General features: G+C 39.3%; 1 protein-coding gene across 1 annotated transcript in view; it reads left to right on the top strand.

Moving 5' to 3' along the window:
• cdh12a (cadherin 12, type 2a (N-cadherin 2)) overlaps positions 1–26,087 on the top strand; it is a 97,639-nt gene that overhangs the window by 28,909 nt on the left and 42,643 nt on the right. Inside the window, exon 3 of the mRNA XM_037084040.1 lies at positions 23,681–23,805. Coding sequence (XP_036939935.1) covers positions 23,681–23,805 — 125 coding nt within the window. The remainder of the gene's footprint in view (positions 1–23,680; positions 23,806–26,087) is intronic.

The following is a 26,087-nucleotide window of genomic DNA, read 5'->3' as shown; positions in this document are numbered from 1 at the left end:
GACATGTTTGGGTGAGCCTTTCTATTGAATTTGGTCTTTGTGTCTCCCGTAATTCCCCAAAAATTGTCACTGATGCTCCCTGCCAACTCCAGACCAACTCCCTGCATGGTGGCTCACTGTAGTTGATGTGAGTGTGTGTGCCTGAGGCTACAGAGCTCAGCAGTCAATGACTTTAAGCCATTGGTGTCTGAACTCTAGTCTACACTCAGACCTCAGAGAGTGAAACCCAAAACACTCATTCTTGCCCCATTGCAGATTAATTAAGGACTCAGAGCTTCAGTCATCATGTTTATTACAGTGAAGCTGTTGTTGTCATAACTTCCTGTCAAATGGTCATTTGATGATGAATTAAGCCTTGATGTCACTGGACACTGAGGGTTAATTAATTTACCTTGGAAATGAAACCTGACAATGTCAAGACAGTGCATGGGGCTGTGGGACTGAGAGAGTGCATCACTCCTCATGGAAAATAATGACAGCAGGGTTATACATACTTGGAGAGGTGTCATGTACTGTAGTAATATACTGTACTGACTAAAGCGGTTGATACAATTGCTGATACAAAAAATGCTTTTAAAAAATGATGTAACTGTTTGCCTGAATCAATATTGTGTGTTCGTATTTCTATTTTAACCGGTTTGCTTCTGATTGTCCATCAATAACTGAAGATGAGAGTCACCCGCAGTTGATTATCATAGTTTAAAATTCAAGTATGATTGAATGTAAGGAGCATGACTGCTGGGACAACAAAAATCCCATTAATCTAAAACGTCTGCTCTTCAGATTGCAATGTTAAAGGGGCACCATGTACTTTCAAAAATTCAGACTCAGAATGTTAATATTTACAATATCAATGAGGTAATGATAAAAACTTTGGAATGTGTGTTCATTTTCCTAAACTAAATAAACAAGCTGTTTAGGAAAATAAGGTGGCCAGAATATTGTAGCTAGAAAGTTGACAGGGTCCGCCAAATATAAACAAAGTAAACAGTATAAAATTGTGTTGCCCTTTAGGGTCAGTTTGTTTATTCAGTTTATTCAGTTGTGAAATGAAGATTGTTTGTTTGTTTAGTTTGTTGAGGAATAGAAAATCAAATCAGTTAATGAAGATCGTTCTCTTCTGATTAAAATTTCCTCCGCAAAACTACATAGTGCACCTTTAGAATATTTGTAAAAATGTTGTATTTAAAATAACTTACCCATACATGAACATTGAATATGTTGCTGGAAATCAAGATAAATAAGGTGCTAAATAGCAGGCTCTAAATAACTGGTTTGAGTAGCTAATGATTAATATTAATTTGTACTGCCTGTTCTGACTTTGTGAAAAAAAAGAAAATCTATTTGATACAAATATTGATGGTGTGTACCAGGTGTTAGGCCTAAAACCTGGAAATAAGTTTGCATTAAACAACTGGTTCCCTCATCTTGAAGTCAGTGGGTTTTTTGAATGAGCTTTTTTGAGAATCAGTTAGATTCCACAAAGATGCTGCTAGGGATGTGAAACACAGATTCATCTAATCTGTAGTTTGTCTTTTTAGGTGGACTTTAATCACAAACTATTGTAAGTCCACCTATTGACTGATCAATTTATTGTACAGTTAATGTATATTACAATGTAGTTGGAAGATCAGTAGTGGTGACTTTCAAGTCATGCGACTTGGATGTAGTTGTTTATAGCCTAAGATTAGCTTCCTACTTCTGTTGATTTCATTTGTTAAAATGACCTTGGTTAACAAAATGTGTAAGTTTCATATGCTTGTGTTTTTTTTCCAAAATTCAAAATCCCATTGAAAATTCCCGCTAATATATGGGTTAGCCTACAAAAATATATCATCCCTGCAGAACTCCTTCCAGGTCAAGAAAGCAGAATGTTTTCAGCTATGCCTTTTGCTAATAATTTAACCAAAGACAGTTGTAATGCCCGCCAATGTAATAATGTCCACGAACATAATAAACCACAAACGTAATAAAAATCAACAGCATTTAATGTAAGAAAACCACAAATTTAATACACTCTCCACACACGTAATAGCCGCTGCCTGCTACAAACATAACGCGTGATTTCCCACAAATGCAATAACTATTATGTTTGCAGGGATTTATTATGTTTGTGGGGATGTCAAAATCTTTATTGTCATAACTTCCCACAAATGTAATAATAAAATGAATAATGGCTGTTATAGTTGTTGTTTGTTTGCTTATACACAGTGGCGTGCACAAACTTTTTGAAGGGCAGGGGTGAAAATATAGCACATTCTTGCCACTGAAGAGGGCACTTTAGTGCACGTTTTGCCTTCAAAGAGGGCACTTTAACACACGTTTCTGCCACCCAAGACAGCAGTTTATCATGTTTTAACCAGCCAACGATTTGGCTCCCAAGAGGGCAATTTAGCGTGCGTTTTTCAACAACTGGGCCACAAAGGGGGGTGAGTGCATGTCTGTAGTTATCATTTTGGTATGATAACCCTTCCTGAGTCACAGCTAAATTAGTGTTATCAGCTGTTGAAGTTATCCTCCTCCACTGAAAAAATGCCTTTTAGACACTGGTGCATATCTTTGTATTGGCTCATATTCAGGACATTTTCCATTTTTAAGGGGACACTTAGAGCTTTCATTCAAGTGCTTTTGTCTATATGTGTGACAAGTACAGTGGACACTGGAGCTCTTCAAATTTTCTTTTCATGTTTTGTCAATTTCTGCATAAATCACATGTTTCTCTTAGTCCAGTGGCATCAAGAAACATCAGTGACACAAAACACAAAAACTGGAATATTGCCATGAGTCTAAGGATTCACGAAATGATGATTTATCCATATTATTTCATTCTGAAGGAGTGATTTTCAGCCTAATATTAGGCAGACAGCTATAAGCAGTCAATAAGATCACAAACTTATTTTATGCATTTGTTCAGGTCACTGACAATATAGGATAATAATTTATATCACAGTGAGAAAACAACTGTAAACAACCATGAATGACATAACACTGTCAAGAATCAAGAAGCCAGAACGTTTAATTTTGCGAGGCCCTCAAAGATACTGTTCCAATAACAATATACAATAGCAATAATATAAGCTGAGATAAGATAACAAATCATTATAACAATAACAATAACAACAACAACACTTAAGACAATAAAGATTTTCACATCCTCACAAACGTAATAGTTATTATTTGTGGGAAATCACGTGTTTAGTTTGTAGCAGGCAGCTGCTATTACGTTTGTGGAAAATGTGTTACGTTTGTGGTTTATTACGGTTGTGGACATTATTACATTGGCGGGCGTTACAACAGTTAGTTGTGAAAAACAACATTCCATAACACCAACTTCAAATGACATCCATGAAAGTATTACGAAGAGTTCAGGGTGCTGCTGCTGATGTGATCAGTTTGGCAAGCAGCTCTCCACCAGCTGACCTAACACCATAGACCGGCAGCAGCTTTTTCTCTGCAGGAGACCTCAGACCTCCAGCTGGCAGACACACAAACACACAGAAAGAGTGTGTGTGTGAGCAAGAGGTAAAGAGAGGATCAGATGCAGAGAGAGACCAGGATTTCTGTTGGTAATTCAAATAACCCTTATTTATGTCAAAACACTTCAATATCATATGCGACTCAGAAAAAAAGTACCGTTAAGAAATGCAGGCTCTTTTCTTTTCTTATATTCTTTTCTTGTATGCGGGTGACTAAATTATCTTGACTTGATTGTCAGTGATTTGATAGCCTTATTTTCAAACCAGTTTTCAAAGTTAGCAGCTGTTTCTTGCCAAACCTGCAACATTCTCTGCAACATGATTCACAGTTACCTGAATCATGACCTCGATCAATGTTCTACAATGTAAATGCCACATGAATTATTTTCAAGTCATTACTGACTCATTTTTATTGACATTTAAACATTCATTGAGTTATATGTCATGGATGGATCCTTCATCTAACTGTATGTTGTGTATAACAAAATATAAACTGATTTTTGTTCCACTTCTGGAAGTTACAGTGTTGCTGTTGTTGGTGTGCTGTCAAGCTGATTTGAGCGTGCTCTAAATGTCTAGTTCACCAAACAGATTGCTCGGTCAAAACTGTTTTTATAATCATGATGTAATACAGGTGCTATATAACACTTATAAGTGTTGTTTCCAACATCATATGATTAATTCATCAATACTGTGCGACTGAGAATGTTTTTTACCTCTAGTAACCTCTGTGTCACAGCACATTAGGTGGATGACTTATCATCACTATGAATCCATTATACGCTACAAACATGTCGCTCCATGTTACTTCATTTAAGTGGCTTTCACCAAAAGTTATCCTCTTCTGTGTTAGGGAGGCAGAGCTAGAATTCACAGTGACATGTGAATGAGCTGCCCAGTTAGCTATAATCAGCTGCCACGACATGTCATCTGAACAGCACAGATCCACTTTATATTCCAGCTGAGATCACATTATGTATTGCGTTTATGTCAGTAAGTCTAATTTTCTAAAAGGAAAGTGGATGAAATGTTAGCATGATTTAAATGCACTGTAACAGCCATAGAAATGGGAAATGGTTATACTAGCTATAGCAGAGGCTGTAATATCCTGACTTCCCCTAGAAAGGCTCAAGCTAAAACAAACTTGCTACACTTGCATCATGACAGCATCATTTCAGTTTTATGTTCTCACGAGTTTGTTCATCTCAGATTTGTAACACATGACTGATGACATCACTATGACATCATCAGACTTGAGAGCCACAGAAGACATCATACAATGGTTAAATGCTGAATAGTGCTCCTCTGCAGGTGAACTGATCTTGACATGTAAGTGAATTTTAAAGGTCTGCTGTGTAGGATTTAAGGGCAGACACTGTATTACTATTGTAGAATTAATTCATTAATTTTTTGTGAACTCCCAACCTTATAGTGCAAAGTGCGTCTGTTACCTGTTTAACAAAAAGCTGCACATGAAGAACAACCTGTAGTCAGTATTTATACTGTATCATTTGGTAGCCTTTACTTCAACTGGCAGAATGCATTTATACAGGGTATTTATTCATGTTAACCTCTGTATTCATTCTTTTTTTTCAAACTTAATTTTTATCTAAGTTTCATTCAAAATCAGGTACAGAATCATAATCATCATATCTGCTGTTTCATATACAAGATAACAATTATGGTACAACATAATAGACAGAGATTCAGTATACCCATAGCAGGGCTCCAGCTTTTAGTGAATATATGTTTTTGGAGTCTCAGGGAATAAGTTATTTGTTCCATTTGGTATATTTCCTTTAATTTTACAGTCCACATATTATGTGTTGGAGGGTCAGGCTTCAACCACCTTACTGTAATACATTTAATTGCTGTAGCTAGTAGTATCTGTAACAGATATTTTTTGGCTCTACCTTCCACGCCTCTTGGTAACAGGCCTAGTAGGGCCACCATTGGGTCCATTGTAATATTTCCACCAAATATTTTATTAAGTGCTTCAAACACTTTCTTCCAGAAAACTTGAAGTTTTGGGCACAGCCAGAGGATATGGATCTGATTACCAATGTGTGGGCCGCAGTTTCTCCAGCATTTATTTGAGTTTGTAGTGCTAAATTTAGCTGTAATTTCAGGTGTCCGAAAGAATCTCATGACGACCTTCCATTTAAATTCTCTCCATACATTTGAATTGGTTACCAGATGTACTTCAGTACAAATTTCCTCCCACATGTCATGTGATATGCTGGAATTAATTTCAATTTCTCATCTCTCCTTATTCAAATTCATGCTCAGGAATATTTGGTAACAATAACTTATTAATTTCTTATCCAATTTTTTTGTTTGTACTTTAATCAATAATTCTTCAATTTGCGTTGGTTTAGTAACTTTATCCCAGTCTTTATGTTTTAATAAGAAATCCCTTAACTGTAGGTATCTGAAGAAATCTGTGCTTGGTATCTTAAATTCCTCCGCCAGCTGTGCAAGTGATTTAAAATTGCCAGCATTGTGAAGTTGATGTAAGTTGGTGAGTCCGTACTTAGACCATTTCCTAAAGCCTGTATCTAATTTAGAGGCCACAAAATCATTCATATATCCAATATTTGTAAGTGCTGAAATTGTTTTAGGCAGCCCAAATGTAGATTTTATTGTCTTCCATATTTTTAATGTAATTTTGGTCCAGTTACCCATATTTATTTTACTTGGATGGACATCTAGGAAAGGCAAGGCCTGTAAAGGTCTCTCGCATAAACTCTTTTCAATATTGAGCCAGCATGTATATGATAAGTCCTGAAGCCATATTATTAGCGGTTTTAATTGCGCAGCCCAAAAGTAGTATCTCAGATTAGGTAGTTTGAGCCCTCCCTTCGCTTTAGATAACTGTAACACTTTTAGTCTGATTCTTGGTCGCTTTCTCTGCCAGATGAATATTGAAATTAGTTTGTCCAATTTGTCAAATGTAGTTCTGGGGATGTTAATAGGTAACATTTGAAACAAATATAGTAATTTAGGCAGCACATTCATACGGACACTCTCAATGCGACCCAGCAGAGATAGAGTCAATACTGACCATCTGTCTAAGTCCTTACTTATATTATGAATTAGACTTTTGTAATTAAAATCGTACAGTTTTTCTAATGAAGGTGGTATATGAATGCCTAAATATTTAATGCCATCTGCTGGCCATCTAAACCCACTTTGCAATTTAGTTGTATCTGAGATGTTGCCACCTATATCCATGGCCACTGTTTTGTCCACGTTTAATTTGTAGCCCAAAAAGTACCCATAAGTGAAAATGATGTCCTTTAAACACGGTATTGTTGTTGCGGGTTTTGTAAGATACAGCAGAACATCATCAGCATACATTGATATTTTGTGCTGTTCTCGGTTTATCGCCATTCCCCTTATATTATCACAATCCCTAATCAGCTATGCTAATGGTTCAATACTGATATCAAATAACAAAGGAGATAGTGAACAACCTTGTCTACACCCACGTTCTAGAGTGAAACGATCTGAGAGAAATCCGTTCACCTTAACTGCGGATTGTGGATCTGAATACAAGGTTTGTATCCATTTGATGAAGTTCGGACCAAATTGGAATCGTTTCAGAGTTTGGATGAGGTATTGCAAGGATACTCGGTCGAATGCTTTCATGGCATCTAGGGATAATATCATTGACTCCTCTTCTTTAATTCTTGGGTGTGTCATTAAATTTAACAACCTTCTAATGTTGTCTCCATAGTATCTTCCCTTTATAAACCCTGTCTGATCGGGATGGATAATTTCTGTAATAATTTTGTTGACACGTCTTGCCAGAATAGCTGTTAGGATTCGTAGATCTGTATTCAATAATGAGATCGTTCTGTATGACTGGCATTTGGTGGGATCTTTGCCATCTTTATGTATCACTACTATAGTAGCCTCTCTCCAAGAGGGGGCCATGGTTCCAGATTTTAATGCATGATGGTAAGCGTGTAGTAATAAAGGTGATACAACCTCTACGAAGGCTTTATAAAATTCGTTAGTATACCCGTCTGGGCCAGGGCTCTTATTAGTTTTCAGTGTAGAGATTACCTGACGTATTTCCAGGTCCTTAATTGGCTCATCCAGTTCTCTTGCCATGGATTCAGGTAACTCTTTTAATTTGTGCCAATTAATTTGAATTGGCACAATTTTAAAAATTGTGCCAATTCCTCATCATTTGTGCAGGTGTCTGTATTTTTGTACAGGGTCTTATAAAATTCTGTGAAGGACTGTGATATTTCATCCGGCTTTGTTAGAATTGAATTATTCTCCTTTAATTTCTGTACTATGTTTGATGATTGTTGTTTTTTAAGTCTTAGTGCTAGTAATCTGCTCACCCTATTACTATTTTCGTAATATTTTTGGTTAGTGAACCTTAAATTGCCCTCTATTTTTTCATTAATTAAGCTGTTTAGGTCTCTGCGTGCCTCTTTTAGATTATTCAGTAAGTTTGAGGTTGGGTTTCTTTTATGTTGCTGTTCAAGGTGCCTTATTTTGTCTTCAAGCTCTCGCTGTTTTTCTTCCCTTTTTCTTTTTCTGGCACTTGTAAAGGAAATGATTCGGCCTCTGATATATGCCTTCGCACAGTCCCATAGAGTAAGGGGTGATATTTCAGGTGAAGTATTAGTGTCAAGGTAATTTTTTAGTTCAGTTTTTATAAATGCAATGAATTCTCTATCATTGAGAAGCGACGTATTTAATCGCCATTGTTTAGTTGCTGGTCTGTTGCCAATGGTCCACGACAACGCGAGAGGAGCGTGATCTGATAATGTAATTGGGGGGATCTTTATGTCGTCTACTCTAAAACATTCTACCTTGGGGGTAAAAAAGAGGTCTATTCTGGAGTATGAGGAATACCTATGCGAAAAAAAGGGTAAAATCTTTGCCTTTAGGGTGTTTGTTTCTCCAAATGTCCACCAGACCAGATTCTGTTGATAAATGCCTAAGCATATTGCTCATCCTAGAGGTAGAAGTGCTAGACACAGGCTGTCTATCTAAATGTTGAGACATGATGCAATTAAAGTCTCCTCCTAACAGTAAGATACCTGAGCTATGCTGTAATATTATGGAGAAGATTGTATGTATAAAGCTGGGCTCATCCTCGTTTGGAGCATAGATATTCATAAGACAAACTTCCACCCCGTCTATCAACCCATTCACCATTATAAATCTCCCTGTCGAGTCTTTATGAATTTTGGTTGATGTGAAATTGACCTGTCTGTGTATCAAAATAGCTACACCTCTTATCCGGCCAGATGAGTGTGATGAATAAAATACCTTATCTGCCCAGGATTTCTTTAATTTCTCGTGTTCTTTGTCTGAAAGGTGAGTTTCTTGCAGGAATGCAATCTGGGAGCTATTTCTCTTTAACTGATTAATAATCTTCTTTCTCTTGATTGGGCTGTGAAGACCTTTGACATTGTAACTTATTACCTTAAGAGATCCCATAACTCAGAGGCAGAGTCACATGTAATGGAAAGAAAAGAAAGAGTAAAATAATATAGAATAAGCTAATAAAAGGTTGTGGGAAATAAAATCAAGCAAGTGATAAAGTGGGTGTACAAGTAGAGACCGGAGGCTACATGAAAAATACCTGAGAATTACAAAGATAACAGCAGCATATGTCTTGTAACATTTCAGCTTAAACAAATGATTCTTATCCTGAAAGAGTATGTGGATGGGAAAGTTCACTGTCGCTCTTCTTAGATCCATGGGGAACATTGGAATCGACACGAACAGAGCTGAACATAGAACTACAGTAGCCAAGAACACGGCTAACATAAATGTCCGGTTGGTCCTGTGGGGCACAGTTTTAGGCTGCATCTCGAACTTGCAGCTGTGCGAACAGTCAGAGTTCGCTTTGGTTTGGGCAGAAGCCAAACTATATTCAATCAGTAGATGTTCACTTCGGGCTACCCCAGACCCTCATATAAAATGAAGACACCTTAAACTCAATAGCTTAAGTTTCAAATGTAACTGTATGTTGTAGTAAATTACTTTAGCCAAAACGGCAGGCAATCATTACTTACTTTTGAGTAAGCTATGCTGTTGATAATCTCTCACTTACACAATGTGCAGGCGACTCATCCCTCAATTCAACCAGCTGGCATAATAGATTGCATATTCCTAATCATATTGCCATAAGGGTCACTGATTTAGCATACCAAGCTCTTTTTTTTTTTCCCATTTTCAAACCTGATGACAGTAAGGGGATACTGTTGTTTAATGCTCCGGTCCATCAGCTGGAAGGATGTGTTTCTTTATATAGTCCATTGCCTTAGTAGCATCCACAAACTCCCGCTCATCGTTGTTGTTGGAGATGCAGAGCCTGGCCGGATACAGCAGACCATAGCGGACCCCAGGTGTCCCCTGAAGCATCTTTCTGGCGGGTGTAAACGCTGCTCGGGCTCTGGCAACATTGGCGGTGTAGTCCGGGAATATAGCGAGGTGCAGCACATCTTTGAGGAGTTTGGAGACCGCGGTGGGAGAGCTTGACCCGGGCTCCTCAGTCACTCCCGTGATCCGAATGTTTCCCCTCCTCATCCTGCCCTCCATGTCCTCACGTTTTTCTTTTAAATCTTCAACTTGCTTCTTGAGGTCTGCTACTGTAGTTTGCACCGATACGACTTCATCTGACCGAGCTGACAATCCGTCCTCAACAGCCTTCACATTAGCTTGCGTCTGCTCAACCTCTGTACGGATAGCTGCTGTGTTGTTAGCTATTTCAGTTTTCACCTCAATCATTTCTTTCTTCAGCGATTCAAAATCCTTCGCCAGCGCGCTCTTCAACTCTTCTCTGATAACTGACGATATTTCTTTTCTCAATGAGGAGACGATCATGCTTGTACTTATTCCAGGTACAGGTGGGGTCAGGTCGGATTTATCTGGACTTTTAGCCGAGGAGGTTTGGGGCCTTGTGTTGGGCCGAGCTTCGCAGTTGTATTTTCGGAGATTTGCTGCCATTAGCGTCGGTTCTTTTTCATTGACTTTGCCGGGTAGTGTTGATTATACAGTTACCACGTTTAATTTGAATTTTCGAGCGTAGATGTCAAGTAATATATGTTTGTAGTTGAGATTCCGTGGGAGCCCACAAAAGCGCGACTTACTCCATTGCGGCTCGCTAGCGGCCCCTCCTCTGTATTCATTCTGATTGTGAAATCAGCATTTAAGAACCCAGAATGTGCTTATGGTGTCTTTTGAACTCTGGGAACTACATTTAGGGTTAAATAAAAAATGACAAATGATGTAACACATAAAACCTGACTCCTCTGAAGCTACTGAAGTTAGCTAGTTAGCAACAGAGGCATCAGCAATCTAGCAGTGATTCTTTAATGCTCATTATAAAGAAAATGACCATAATACGCTGAACTGAGAGAGTTCTCATAACCCTTGGTTTGATGTCTTCCTTTAAATAAACCTCTGTTCGGAGGGCCATGCAGCTCTAACACTTCACACTTCACTCTATCAGGGTACCCATCCCGCCCCAAAATGGAGGGGTAGGGCTAAGTGATAGGGGCAAGGTGTGTACTGGGATTATGTCACTGACTAAGACAGACATCTTAATAGTTATGATATGACAGCCTTTTTTTTTGTCTGAACCAGAATAAATGCAGATAAATTCATTCAAGCCAAGGTAATTCTGTGTAGCTAATATCTTCACGAGAGTATGTCTTTATGTACTCAAGTTAGCGACATACAGTCTGGATCTGGCACATGGTTTATGTTTTAAGAAGCCCCACTTTATACGGTCTAAGACCAACTTTCATCAAGAGAGCTAGCACTATCAGCCTGGATCACCATACTTGACATCACACACCAGAGGGGAGAGAGTACTTGTGCAACCAACTTCTCCAAGCTCTATAGTTCTCTGTTGGCCCTACTACACCGAGGGAGAACACGTGCAGGACAGTCAGGCTGATTAAGCTTGGCTACATTCGTGCCCAGCAAGAGACGACTTGTGCCCAGGGGCTTCGGATTAATCTGCTGTTGGTGCTAATGGCAGGGTCACAGCTTGATTATCACTGGAGGGTGCTGGCCGCCTGGAAGGAGGGAGGAGGAGGGAATCACATGACCTTATGCCACTTGGAGTTTGAGTGAGAGCTTTAAGTGCTAAAACCTTTGGTTGAATCTGTGGCAGGCGGGCAGGTTTAGAAGATTATGTTAGAGCTGCAGTCCTGCTTAGACTAAAGGAAGTTACAACTAAATACATACACACCTCATCAGTCACTAATTACCTCTAACAGGCAAACATGCCAAACAAGATAAAGGAACAGGTTTTCTTTTTACATTTGCTGCACTGCCTCCCCTAAAAAAATAATAATTCCCCTCACACTAAACTGCAACCAGCACAGACTGTCTACAGACAATATATCTGGCTTGGACAGTGGATAATGAAGTTGTATAAAGGCTTGCAAAGTTAAGGAGCGTAAGTATGCATATTACATACACATCTACAGATACATTCTGTGCATAACTGCATTAGTGATTTAAAATACTTCACTGTCAACTTCATGTTTGACTCTGGACATGAACAGCTGTCTGAGTGGTCAGCAGTCTCCTCCCCATGCAGACTGTGTGGCTCTTTATACCACATCACCCAACTTCTGGTTGCCAGTTGTTTTTCTAGTGAGAACAGGCTGGCATTCAGATTTGTTACAGTTATTGTCATTGTACATTTATAATAATGTTCTGGATGATGAATATCAGAATGCAAGAAGCAAAATTAGTAATACCCCACATTAGAGCCACATAGTGGGTGCAACATGTATATCATGCAGAAACTGTAAGTATGATGCCTGTGTGCATTAATGCACACTTTTAGCATTTTGGATGCATTTTAAAAAATGATTTCATTAATGAGAGAGGAACAATAGAGAACACTTTGAGCTTACTCAGTGACACCTGAAGCAAGTGAGTTTTGTACATATGAGCAATGCTGTCATGTTGCTAAACGGTGTCTGATGATGGTTTAGTGATGAACATAATGATGTTGTCCTCTGGGGTCGTTAAAACAAGTATAATAATTGTTCAAATATGAGTTTGCCTATATCAGCCTTGTAACGCTCGCCAATGTAATAATGCTCACAAAAAAACGTAATAAGAATGTGGCATTTAATGTAATAATCCCACAAATGTAATTAATTTTCCACAAACGTAATAGCCGTTGCCTACTACAAACGTATCAAGCAATTTCCCACAAATGTAATAAGTATTATGTTTGCAGGGATTTATTATGTTTGTGAGTAAGTGAAAATCTTTATTGTAATAACTTTCCACAGATGTAATAATACAATGAATAATGGTCGTAGTGGTTGTTGTTTGTGTGTTTGCCTAAACACCTACTAATACTACTGACCGTGGGTGCAAAATCCAGCCGTTGACTTTTGCTCCACTGTCACAAGGATTCTGCTTCACCTGTTTCGGCCATAAGCGGTCATATTGACCACACATCATTTTCGCAGGGCTTCATACTTTTCATTTTTTGTGCTTCCCCGCAAATTTACTTGTAAGTGAATTATTATATAATTGTATTATATTGCCTGGTTGGCACCATGGGCAAAAAAAAACGGGAGTTGCCCCTCCATACAATAGCGGAGCTATTCAACAGGAAGGTGCTGAAGTGATGCGACTCTGACTGTACCAGGGAAAGCCGAGGAAGAATGTCTGCATCAGTGATTTGCACAATCGGGGCCCAGTTGTTGAAAAACATGCGCTAAAGTGCCCTCCTGGGAGCCAAATCATGTGCTAAAGTGCCCTCTTGGGAGCCAAAAAAGCATGCCAAAGTGCCCTCTTTGTTGGCAAAACACACTAAACTGCACCCTTGGCTGGTTAAAACATGATAAACTGCCCTCTTGGGAGCCAAAACATGCACTAAACTGCCATCATAGGAGCCAAAACACGCACTAAAGTGCTCTTCTTTTCGCCCCTGCCCTTCAAAAAGTCTGCACATGCCACTGGTCTGCATCCTGAGCACCTGCACACAAGTGTGGGCACTTTTAGTGGGGCGGAGGCAAAACCAGAGTCTGTGATTTACTACAACAACACAAAGTACGGCGAGGACGTCCAGGACCAGATGGAGAGGGCGTACTCCGTCAAAGGTGGTACGGAAGATGTCCAGTGGTGGTCTTCTATAACATCCTCGACCTGGGTGGGATCAATGTCCACATCTTTTTCAAGGAGCAGCAGCAGCAGGAGAGCCCGGAGGAAAGTCCTGCAGCAGCTGGCGGAGGAGCTGAGGGAAGAATACATGGAGGGGAAAGGAGCCGCGGCAGTCGGCACAAGGTGGGCAGCAACAGAAGCAACCACCGCTGCAGCAGCAGCAGACACGGAGGCAGTGCCGGTCCGAAAGAGCTGCAAACAGAACCAAACGTCGGACTCTTGAAATGCCACAAGCCTGTGTGTGGTAACTGTGGGAGGAGAGCGGAGGTAATCTGTAGACTGTGACCAGTGATCACAACGGCTCTTTGTTTGTTAGATCAGCTCATTTCCAGCTTTTTTGATTATTATTATTTTTTAAATATATATTATTAAGAGTTCAAATAAAATGTTTCATAATCAAACAAGTTACTTTTGTTAATTTTCATGTTCTTTTTTTCTCTATTAAATTCTTGTGTAAATATATGCAATAATTACATTTTACTATGATCGATGATATGAATATTGATAAATGTATAATTAATTTTGTGAAAATGTACATTTTGGGGTAATTTCATTTATTTATTTTTTTAAATATCATGACACAATGAATGCATTCATAACTCAATTTTACATGAGAGTATATTCCAAACGACCACTTACGGCCATTCTAGTGTTTGAGTTTCCAACCGCTCTGAAGTCCAACTGACACTTTGGTCCAATTAGAAACATATAATTTGACCGGATCCAACTCTAGGGTTGTCGAAAGCGCACTGTTAAGCCTTAACTATAGATCATTAAGATTAATTGGCTCAGATCTGACTGGAACGAGCCCGCCACAGTGGCTGGTAAACTGATTCAGTTCACCCGCCAGCACACAAATTCACCCTCATTCATTTGGCGGGTGGCGGGTGCTAATTTCCATCCCTCACACAGCACACTAGTAGCGGTGCTGTGCTGGGTTCTCTTTTCGTGGTTCTTAGTGCTTTAGAAATATTGTTGTTGTGGCATTCATGCCAATAAAGGGAATTTGAAATGAATTTAATAAACCTTTCGATTCTTGCCTATTGACTGATAAGTGTTGTGTTTACAAATGAGCAATACATCCAGATTTCTTCAGATTTTTATTGCCATTGGGAATTTAAATCTAAATGTTCAGCGATGTTTTCCTCACTGAAATTATTTTTTTCCAAGCTAGCTGTCTCCCTCTGTCAACCACAATCTGTCTCGTCAGTTGATAAACTCTACTCAGTGCTGTCTATTAACGTGTTTGGCGAAAAACCCTCCTAACCTAATGTTACTAAACTAATTTCTAAACTACAGCTCATCATTTGAATGTTGACTATAGGGCCTATATATCAAAGCTGAGATTGTATTAATTCTGAAACACATAAAAACCCATAACAGGCCAAAATTAATGTTCTTCATGTAAGACCACGTCTAGGAAGCGGCTGCTGCTGCTTCCGACTCATTTTGATGAGAACATATTGACGCAGGTAGTGGTGCGCAGCACTGCGGACAGCTGTGACAGAGAAAGATGATCCTCATTAACAAGAAGCATTTTGCTTATGCAAAGAAATAAATCTATTTAAACTATACATTTATATGCCACAAAACCACCACAATGACCATTATTCATTGTATTATGACATGTGTGGGCAGTTATTACAATACAACGTGATAAATCCCTGCAAACGTAAAAGTTATTACATTTGTGGGAAATTGCGTGTTACGTTTGTAGTAGGCAGCAGCTATTATGTTTGTCGAAAATTAATTACATTTGTGGATTTATTACATTAAACGCTGCAGACTTTTATTAAGTCTGTAGTTTTATTACGTTTGCAGGCATTATTACATCTGCAGCTGTTACAAGCCTCACCTGTCACCTGTGATCCTATGCCTATTAGCTGCGCATATGTGCTGTCAGGGAACAAATTGGGGACAGAAAAACTGTTTTTTATTTAATGGTAAAAGAAAATACTAATACGCTTGAGAGGGCTTAACTGGGGCTATATAGATTTGTGATGTGGCTATAGCACACTATAGCACTGGTGTAGCTGGCATAGGCAACTGATGTCATTCTGCTGATATGGAGTTTAATCTGGAGGTCTTTTTATAATGGGACTGTAACACTAATATTATTATTTTTTTAATATCATAATGTATCAAAATAATAAGGACACATTTCTTTTTCTTTTGTTACTGAAGGCAGGCAGGTGAAACCTAGCAAGAAAGAAGAAACAGCAGCCCGTTTTACACAGAGATGCAGCATCATCACCGCGGCGGCGGCGGTTAGCCAATTCTCCGCTGTTGTCTGTTTGCAACTGTGGCGTAAAGACAAACTGCTGTGTAATTCACACAGAAAGCTGGCGCCACGGAGCCTAAAGAGGCGTGATGGTACACCTCATGATGATGATGTCTGTGTGTATTCAAGGTGTTTCCCCTTGTTTTTTGGGCATAAATGTGAAGCAGAGTCATAGGATAGGTGGGAGGACAGACACTTCTCCACATATATCTGTGGTATTCTTTTCCTTATATGAGTTGCGAAAGACAGTTACAGTTTAAGATTCAAGAGGGTTTATTGTCATTCCAGCCATATACCCAGTGCACAATGCAACGAAATATTGTTTCCCAAGAAACAAACAGTGCAAACAAACAACAACATGGAACAACAACAACGATACCAAATGCTACATTTAACTGCTAGTGTAGTGCAAAAATAATTTATAAAGCGACTGTATGATTATTATTATTATTATTATTATTATTATTATTAAATAATGTAAGCTAGAGCATCAGACATATACAAAACCGTGACGCAGGACAGCATACAACAGGCCAACAGTGGTGACTGGATCAGTCCCTGGGCGTTGAGGAGTCGTAGGGCCTGGAGGAAGAGGCTGTTCTGTAGTCTGGTAGTGACAGACCGTATGCTATGGTACGTTCTGCCAGAAGGAAGCGGGGAGAAAAGTCTATGTGAAGGCTGGGTGGGGTCTTCCACAATGCTGGTTGCCTTACAGATACAGCGTGTGTTGTAAATGTCTGAGATGGAAGGGAGAGTGGGGAGGGAAGAGACCTTTGAAGCCGTCCTCACCACTCACTTCTTGTGGTCCACTGCAGTTTCCGAACCAGGCAGTGATGCAGCTACCCAGGGAGCTCTCTATAGTCCCTCTGTAGAAAGTGGTCAGAATGTCAGGTGGGATGGCTTTCCTCAGCCTTCTCAGGAAGTGGAGATGCGTCTGGGCTTTAGGGACCAGGTTAAGTTCTACGCCAGGTGGACACAGGGGAATTTGGTGTTCTTCACGATCTCCACCGGTGAGCCGTGGATGTTCAGTGGCTAGTAGTCCCTACGTGCTCTCCGGAAGTCAACAACCATCTCTTTGGTTTTATCTATATTCAGGGACAGGTTGCTGACTTTGCACCAGGTTATCAGTTGTTCCGTCTCCTCTCTGTATGATGACTTCTTTTCGTTCTTGTTCATGAGACCCACAATGGACATATCGTCTGCAAACTTGATGATGTGGCTCGAGTTGTGTAGTGCTGTGCAGTCGTGGGTCAGGAGTGTGAACAGCAGTGGACTGAGCACACAGCCTTGAGGTGCCCCTGTGCTCAATGTCGTGGTGCTAGAGGTGTTATTCCTGATCTGGACTGTCTGAGGTCTGGACTGGATGTGTTCAGGCCCAGCAAGTTCAGCTGCCTTGTCAGATACTGGGGGATGATTGTGTTGAATGGTGAACTGAAGTCTATGAACATCATTTTGGCGTAAGTGTCCTTTTTAGTCCTATGTTACTGAGTTACTTTAGTTGGGTCCTGTAATGTTGCTTTGTGTGACGTTTCTCTTCATCTAGTTGAGTGAAGGACCTGTTTAGTTATCAGACTGTCAGGCCAACATGCCCCCGCTCCACGCCGCCGGCTTATCCATTCAGGCTGGTTAGGTTTGCCAATAATGCGCCTCTGATATTACCTCCAGAGATCAGAGCCAGAGCAAAATTTCACCCCTCACTACCTCTGAGACTTTCACACAGAGGAGGTGGCGGAGAACTGGTGCAGGATCCCCACATCCAAACGGCAGTGTAAATGGGTCTAGTGTTGAAGGAGTGGGCACTTCAGGAGCTTCGAAGAATAAAACTCACAGAACTGTTCTTCCATTGTATGAACACTCTGCACAAAGGGTCTCTGTACTCTTGGCATTTGTGGGAATCTGTGTTCTTTTGGCCGGGAGCAGATTCTTCACCTCGTCAGTCAATGTTGTTGACAAGTTAAGGCATGTTAAAATGTATTTTCAGAATTTGTGATAGTGTTATAATGTCTCATTTACACAATTTAATAAAGTTATTCTTAATTTTTGGGTTGAGACCTGGCAAGAGTTCGCTGTAATTGAGCACAATGGAGGCTTCAAAATGCATAAGGCTGTATATAGAGGAAAGAAAATGTGTTTGGGATTGTCTGTTGCATGACAGTTCTGTGAACTTTTCAGAGGAACATGAAGTGAAAAACTGTAAACTGCAGTCAAATGTGACAACAACAAGCAGTTTACCCTAAATTAATTTACCAAAGTACTTTAGCTGAGTACAGTCTGTAGGGGAAAATACTCTGAAATTGGAGTAACACACACTCTACATCTGTGTTTATTCTATCAATCTGAAGTAAGGGCACAAAGACCTCAAAGACCTATTTTACTTGAGAAGGAGAAGCGTTGTGATGCGTCTCCATGCGTAATGTGATGCACAGATCTCAGTGCACTGATCGGGTAGGCCAGGTCATAAGGACCAGCATTCAGATTAATAGGGGGTGCGGTGTCGGTGGGTGAAACAATTCATTTTTAATGAGGAACATACAGTATTAATTATGTAACCTGCAGCGATCTTCCAGCATCAGGGCCCATTTATTCCCTACTGAAGTGTCATCGCTAGTTTTAGATGAAGGGTCTTAAAATGAGATGTGATCAGGCAGTTTGCATCTCAAGGCAGCAGAAAGCGTTTGCATTAATAAAAAGGGCCCCTAATCTAAAGTCAGCATTGCTGTGTTTTACCTCCTCTATAGAAGGGTCAGTGTTCATATAGTAAGATGGGCCTACATAGGCGGGTTTACACACATGTACACTGTGCTTTAATGATTAGAGAGCCTGCTTTCAGTCAAGGTTTCCTTTCCATACATATAGTAATGTCATGTTGGCAAACATTATGGCTCATTTAAGCAAACTGTAATCTGTATATAATGACAGAGGATACTCTCCAGAGGAGACAGCAAACATTTCACTATATGATTCTGGGCTGTGAGGAAGAACCCAGAGCACTAATAAACACCGACCAGTCCTGTTGCGAGATTTCAATTGTCAGTTCAATGAAACTCTACTCTGTCTTGTGCGTAAATATGCACATCTTCTCTCTTAAAGTGAAACTCTTGCCAAAATACAACAGAGGCTTTTTTTGTGAATGTATATGAGTCAAACCTTCGTGTAAAACCATAATTACGATGAAAGAGGCACTTTTAAGATTTACCATATTTAGTTTTCGGGTCAAAATCATTTTCAGTGCTATGGGCACTTTAGCAATAGCATTAAAATTGCTATGTTTAAAACACTAAGACGCTCTACTGGGCTGTACAGTGTGAGCATAAAGTTTTGACCATCATTGTCAAAAGCAGGATTGGCCATTCTTTTTCTGGGTCAGATGCTCAAATGTAGGCATCGTGGATTCAATGACAGCACCTCTAGCCTACTGTTACCCTGCCCCTGCACTTCCAGACACCTATCCTGTCTGCATGAAGACAATCAAATGACTGGCACTTGATGTAACTACAACAGTGCCAAAGATATTATTTTTGTTGGCTTTTTTTTCTTGTTTTTTGTTTCTTGTTTTCCTTCAGAGATCATTTATTTAGTTACTTTGAAAGATAGGTACATATTTGAGGGACCAAACTTGTAACAAACTGAGTTTCTATATTTTGTTCTTTATTGTTGAATCACTGACAGCCCAAACACATTTAATGTTGCTGAGGCATGAGTTTTGTAAAATGTACGTCTAAAATGGATAAAGGTACACTGAAAGTGTTTTCAGGCAAGTCAAACTGTCTTGACATTCCTACTCCACCTTTACGATTTTGAGAACACAGCTGATTAAAGCTCCATGTTAGTACACAGTGCCAGGAAATAATCAAAGTTCAAAGTACTTATCAAAGTTCTGCAATGCAGAGGTAACTGAAGTGTTCTCTCTGAACTGCAAGGTGAAGAGGAGACTGTCAAAGTGACATCAAGTCAGAGACAGAGTTGTTGTTGTTGGGGTAGACACAGGGGCTGTATGTGTTCATATATTGTGCTTGTGTTGAAGTCATTGTATGTGCTTCTATTGAGATCTCTTTGGCACACAAAGTATACTGTCCTGCTGGTTCTGTGATGTTATTATTTCAAATCTCATGCCTGCAATGTGCCTTAAGGGCATTACATGACATGCATCAAATGAGGCATATCAATTATTGCTTTCAGTACATTTGAGCCTTGTAGGGTGGCTTTTTTTTGTTTAACGATTTTGGCAAATGTCGCTTGAAGTTGCCTAACCCTATCCTGCAAATCTACCAGGATGAAGTCAAGCTGTGATTGTAAAATACTCCTATCTTCTGAAAATATTCCTGTCAAACTAACTGCAACACTAGAGTGTATTGTGTTGCTGCAGGAATTATATACTTTCATGTTTATTTGTCTCCCAGCTGAATTCTTGTGCAGCTCTTGGGGTCTTTTGGGTATAAAGACATATCACCTCACTGCCCATATGTCTGTCTGACCTTTGCTGTGGCACTTCCATCTGTCACTGTAGGGTATGATGGCAAAACAAAATGCCTGATCTAGAACATATTGTGAGGACATCAGTATTCAACACAAACAAGCAAGACTCTAACTCTATTTCAACAGCAGTGTCTTTCAGTAGAAATACAATACAAACCCAATGCATGTGATTTCCATTTTAAATATTCCAACACTGCTCCAAATATCAAACCTAATTTCTGGAATAATTTCATACAAGCCTCTAAATCAGCGGTGTCACCAACGATCATGACTGACTGTTGTGAATTATGGACAAATATATCAGAGTGATTCAATAACAAGATGAAGTGATGTAAGTAGATGTAAGGATGTTTCTAATTAGATGAGTTTCAGGGCCTCTCTCTGAGCTAATATGCAAAGATAATGTTATGATTTACTGATGCAACAATGCATTACATTCCAGGTCAAATACTGTTAAGTCTGCACATTACTTCCAGTAATGATGGGTGTGACTTCTAGTATACTGGAATGGTGGACTGAAATTCAGACTGATTTCATTCTTTTGAATGAGGCCAGTCTGATGCAACAAATGTACCAAAGAAGAGGGCTGCAACATGAAGTCTAACTGAATCAACTATCCCCACAAAGCACCACAAAGTCATTTGACAAGGTGCTGGGTTGATCAATCAAATACACGCAAGCACACATTCTTGGTTTATTACCTTGTAACATGAACACTGGGGTAGAGCAAGGATTCAAGGATTGCATTTAGTTAAGAATGAGGTACAATTTTGAGGTACTTATACTTTACTTGGGTATTTCTGTTTTATGTTACTCTATGCTTTATGCTCACTCTTTCACCCCACTACAGTTTGAATACATACAAATTACATTTAATGTATTTTATCAGTGAGCCCACTGATTCTGATCATTATAAAAATGATATCAGATATGATAATCAGCACGGTGGGTAATCAGTCCACCCATAGTATACAGTTTACACCGATCAGGCATAACATTATGATCAGTGACAGGTGAAGTGAATAACACTGATTATCTCTTCATCATGGCACCTGTTAGTGAGTGGGATATATTGGGCAGTAAGTGAACATGTTGATCTCGAAGTTAATGTGTTAGAAGCAGGAAAAATAGGCAAGCATACGGATTGGAGCGAGTTTGTGATGACTAGACGACCGGGTCAGAGCATCTTCAGAACTGCAGCTCTAGTGGGGTGTTCCTGGTCTGCAGTGGTCAGTATCTATCAAAAGTCGTCCAAAGAAGAAACAGTGGTGAGCTGGCGACAGGTTCATGGCCAAGGCTCATTGATGCACGTGGGAAGCGAAGGCTGGCCCGAGTGGTCCGATCCAACAGACGAGCTACTGTTGCTCAAATTGCTGAAGAAGTTAATGCTGGTTCTGATAGAAAAGTGTCAGAATACACAGTGCATCACAATTTGTTGCGTATGGGACTGCATAGCAGCAAACCAGTCAGGGTGCCCATATTGACCCCTGTCAACTGCCGAAAGCGGTAAAAATGGACATGTGAGCATCAGAACTGAACCACAGGCCAATGGAAGAAGGTGGCCTGGTCTGATGAATCAAGTTTTCTTTTACATCACATGGATGGCTGGGTGTGTGTGTGTTGCTTACTCGGGGAACACATGGCACCCAGATGCACTATGGGAAGAAGGCAAGCTGGTAGAGGCAGTGTGATGCTTTGGGCAACGTTCTGCTGGGAAACCTTGGGTCCTGCCATCCATGTGGATGTTACTTTGACACTGACCTACCTAAGCATTGTTGCAGACCATGTACACCCTAATGGAAACTGTATTCCCTGATGGCTGCGGCCTCTTTCAGCGGTATAGTGAGCCATGCCACATAGCCAAAATGGTTCAGGAATGGTTTGAGGAGCAAAGTTAATCGTGTTGACTTGGCCTCCAAATTCCCCAGATCTTTATCCAATCAAGCATCTGTGGGATGTGCTGGACAAACAAGTCTGAACCATGGAGGCCCTGCCTCACAACTTACAGGACCTGCTGTTAACATCTTGGTGCCAGATACCACAGTGCACCTTTAGGGCTCTAGTGGAGTCCATGCCTTGACAGGTCAGTGCTGTTTTGGCAGGAAGAGGGGGAGCAACACAATATTAGGCAGGTGGTCAAAATTTCATGCCTGATCGGTGTATATATACATCTAAATATATATGTAATTATCTTTAACCTGTAATTTTGATAGTGAAGCGTACAAGTGTACATTTCATATCACCTATTCAGCGTCCTTAAACCCAAATGCTACATGAATCAGTCATATGCTTTCTCTTTTGAAATATGTATATATATATATATATATATATATATATATATATATATATATATATATATATATATATATATAGCTGCTGACATCTTTTATCTTTCAGTGAGTTTAAGTTGAAATCTCACCAAATCTTCCCAACTTCCCAAAGTCTTACTTACAAAGTTCTGAAGTTTTGGTTTTCAACAAATTCTGAAACCCACCACCTCTCCAGTCACGGTTTTAGAAGCAGTCCATGGAGTCAGGTGTTGAAAGGATGCAAAGCTCATACACTTACTTTCAGTTGCTTTATACAAAAGCAATGTAATTGCATGCAATTAGGTGTTGTTGTAATTCAGCAGACATAAGATATAGTAAACTTTGTTGTTTGTAGGATAGCAGGAAAAAAATAACTCATTTAAGGAAACTTGTATGCTTGCTGTAATCAAAACTTATAAGTAAGCTGAGGATAGGTGTCTGCCTGAAGGGTTTCATTAATAAATCATTGAATTTGAGTGCTGTCCTGCAGATGATTGACACAGTTTTTGAGAACTCAGCAGTCTGTTATACATGGTGGAGAAGAGCATGTTGACTAATTACCATTTCTAGTATGTGATACATACCTCCAAATAAAAAACACACTGTTTCCATTATGTGCCTATCAATTCTTCTTCCATGTTTTATGAAGAACATATTTATCCCATGATAAATGACACTTATTGAACCCACTAATTGTTTTAATTCTATAAATATTGCATGACTGCTTATATGTCAGTGTTTATGACCTTCAGATTTTTTTTTTATTAAGTGCTGAATTTTAGTTCTCTATACAGTGTTTGAATATTTTATATGTGAATATTTAATCTATTTTCAGGTGATACAAGTGTTTAGTAAACAACACATCTGTTTCTGTTTTGCTCATTATTGTGACTGATTGCTGCTGCAGCACATCCAGGAGCTTTATGATTGAATGTCTTGTGTATATTTGCTTCTGTCAGCTCCACACAGACATGGACCATGGAGACAATGCGGTCAAGTACACCCTGTCAGGAGAAGGAGCTGGGTCCATCTTCACCATTGATCAAATTACAGGAGATATACATGCACTGGTGGGGCTTGACAGGTCAGTACTAATTAATAATTACAACAGTAAAGCAATAGTGTCTATTTTGCAGTGTAGAGCTTCTAATAGAGAAATTACTGTCATTTAATCACCACCCATTGATCTTTATTAAAGACATATGACTAATTCTTGATTTCAGCAATTTTCATTAGTTTGTCCCTTTTTTGAATGTTGTAATCATTACAACGATAATATACACATCAAGTAACACATCAAGCTATATAGTTTTGTAATATTAGCAATTCTGTACCACTGAGAATTATTCTGCTCACATTGACAAGTCAAAATTGAATCTTTGAGTAAGCGCATTACTGGCATGTTACTGTACTGCTCTGCCAAGTAGAGGAGAAGAAACTGTGCTGACAGAACAATGTTGAGTGAAGAAATAAAAACCTTAAAGTTATATATGATAATGACAGATGGTTGAAACTGCACTTAGTTGCCATTCTCCTTAAAGGAACAACTTAGCTAAAAATGAACATTCAGTCATTACTCACTCCTATTGTGATGGAAAGTCAGGTCAAGTTTCATAGTCCACAAAACATGCCTGGATCTTCACAGCAAAACAGCGTTGCAACGACTTCTCTTAAAAGAATAAAAAAAGCAACAACAACTTAAAAAAAACAGGACATAAAATGCCTCTATACTCTCTCTGGGAGCCATAAGATCCAAAATGTATTGAAATATTCAATATCTATATCCTCCACACATGTTTTACACCAGAGTGAGTGGAATCTAACCAGTCCTTACAAATTTATACCATATCAATGCCATGAAATTTTACTGCATAAGATGTGCAAAATAGCACAGTCTCTCCCTTTTATATCAACATTTGCTCACTTTTCATGTCTCTTCAACAAAGGTAATACAAGCTGCGAGCTTGTATTGTAGTGAATCTTGATATCCTTCAACTTGAAGTCAGGTTGCTGGCGTAAAACAGGAAACAAGCTCGAAGCTAAAATAATTATCAAAGTAGAGAAGGTAAACACAGCTGACAGCTTGTCAGAAGAGAAGAATAGAGGAGGGAAACACATAAGGTATCATCAAACCAAATGACTAAATTGGTCACTTTTTAATGGCTTCCATGAGGGCTTTATGTTGTTGTTCAAAACCTTTACTGGTACGTTTGACCCAATGGATCAATCACAGTTTTTGTTCTAGTCACTCACTGCCAGCTCTCACTGGCCAGCTAGGAGATGTGTAAAATTGGCTAGTTCACTATGTTCAACAAGTTTTATTTAGCCTTTGTAGTCTAATAAGTACATAAATACACAGCTTTGTTAAATGCCATAATCATAGCCTTGACAACAAACCTGTGTCTGAAGAGGTATCTCAGTTCAGCAGGTGTGAGCTTTGTGCCAGCTGGGTTCAGGGCTGAATGAGTCTGTTGCTGCCCAGTGGCTCTGTTCTTTGGCTGAGGGGTTGTGCATGTTATGCTGCTGAGTTTAATGACTCAGTTGCTATTGAGAAACTTTGGCATTTCTTGTAAAACTAGCTTGATAATAGCTTCCCACCGACTTAAGTCACGTGGAATAAGTGCACAGGCTGAGAGGGTGCTGGCAGGTACTGTGTACTGTGTTAGACAGACTGGCAACCTGTCCAGTCATTTCAAATACACCGAATGAAACCATTTAATGGGCTCACTGGAGGCTTTGACAGCCACAAATACTGGATTTTTTAAATATTCTATAATCATTTAACATGGAATTACTGTTGTAGTGAAGTACATAAAGCATGTCGCTGTAATTTACATATCATGATTATATTGTATAAAATATTGTTTGTCAGATGACAATCAAAACAAAATCTTTTACTCCATTCTTCTCATTATAAGTTGTATTTTTCTTTGTGCTCTATTGCTTTATGTTTTTAGTTTGTACACTGCCTTGTACAAAAACCCTGAACCTGCTATTTAGTATATATTAGTAATATTCCGAAGTAGAGATTAACACTACGAAATGGTGAACACACAATAAAGTAGATTTCAAAGTTAATTGTAACCAGTGTAATAAACAGTCAGAGACATTGTGGAGGGACGCAGATGTGTAAAAGGAAAACATGCTGGTGTTGCCGTGGTAATACAATTATAATGGAATCAGTTTCAGTGTCCAACTGAGTGACCATGACACCTTTAACCACAGTCCCTTGACTGCTGTAACTCCCTTTCTCCCTTACTCCCTTTCTTGATGTAAGTGTGTGTTTATACAGGTGTAGTTGTAGCAGTTTGCAACTCTTTTGCTTGCTGGTATTTATTTACATTCATCCTGGTATTATTGTGTTTA

The sequence above is a fragment of the Acanthopagrus latus genome, chromosome 21 (assembly GCF_904848185.1).
Source record: "Acanthopagrus latus isolate v.2019 chromosome 21, fAcaLat1.1, whole genome shotgun sequence".
NCBI classification, from domain to species: domain Eukaryota; kingdom Metazoa; phylum Chordata; class Actinopteri; order Spariformes; family Sparidae; genus Acanthopagrus; species Acanthopagrus latus.
The sequence above is the reverse complement of the archived record's forward strand: the minus strand, read 5'-3'. Positions and strand labels throughout refer to the sequence as shown.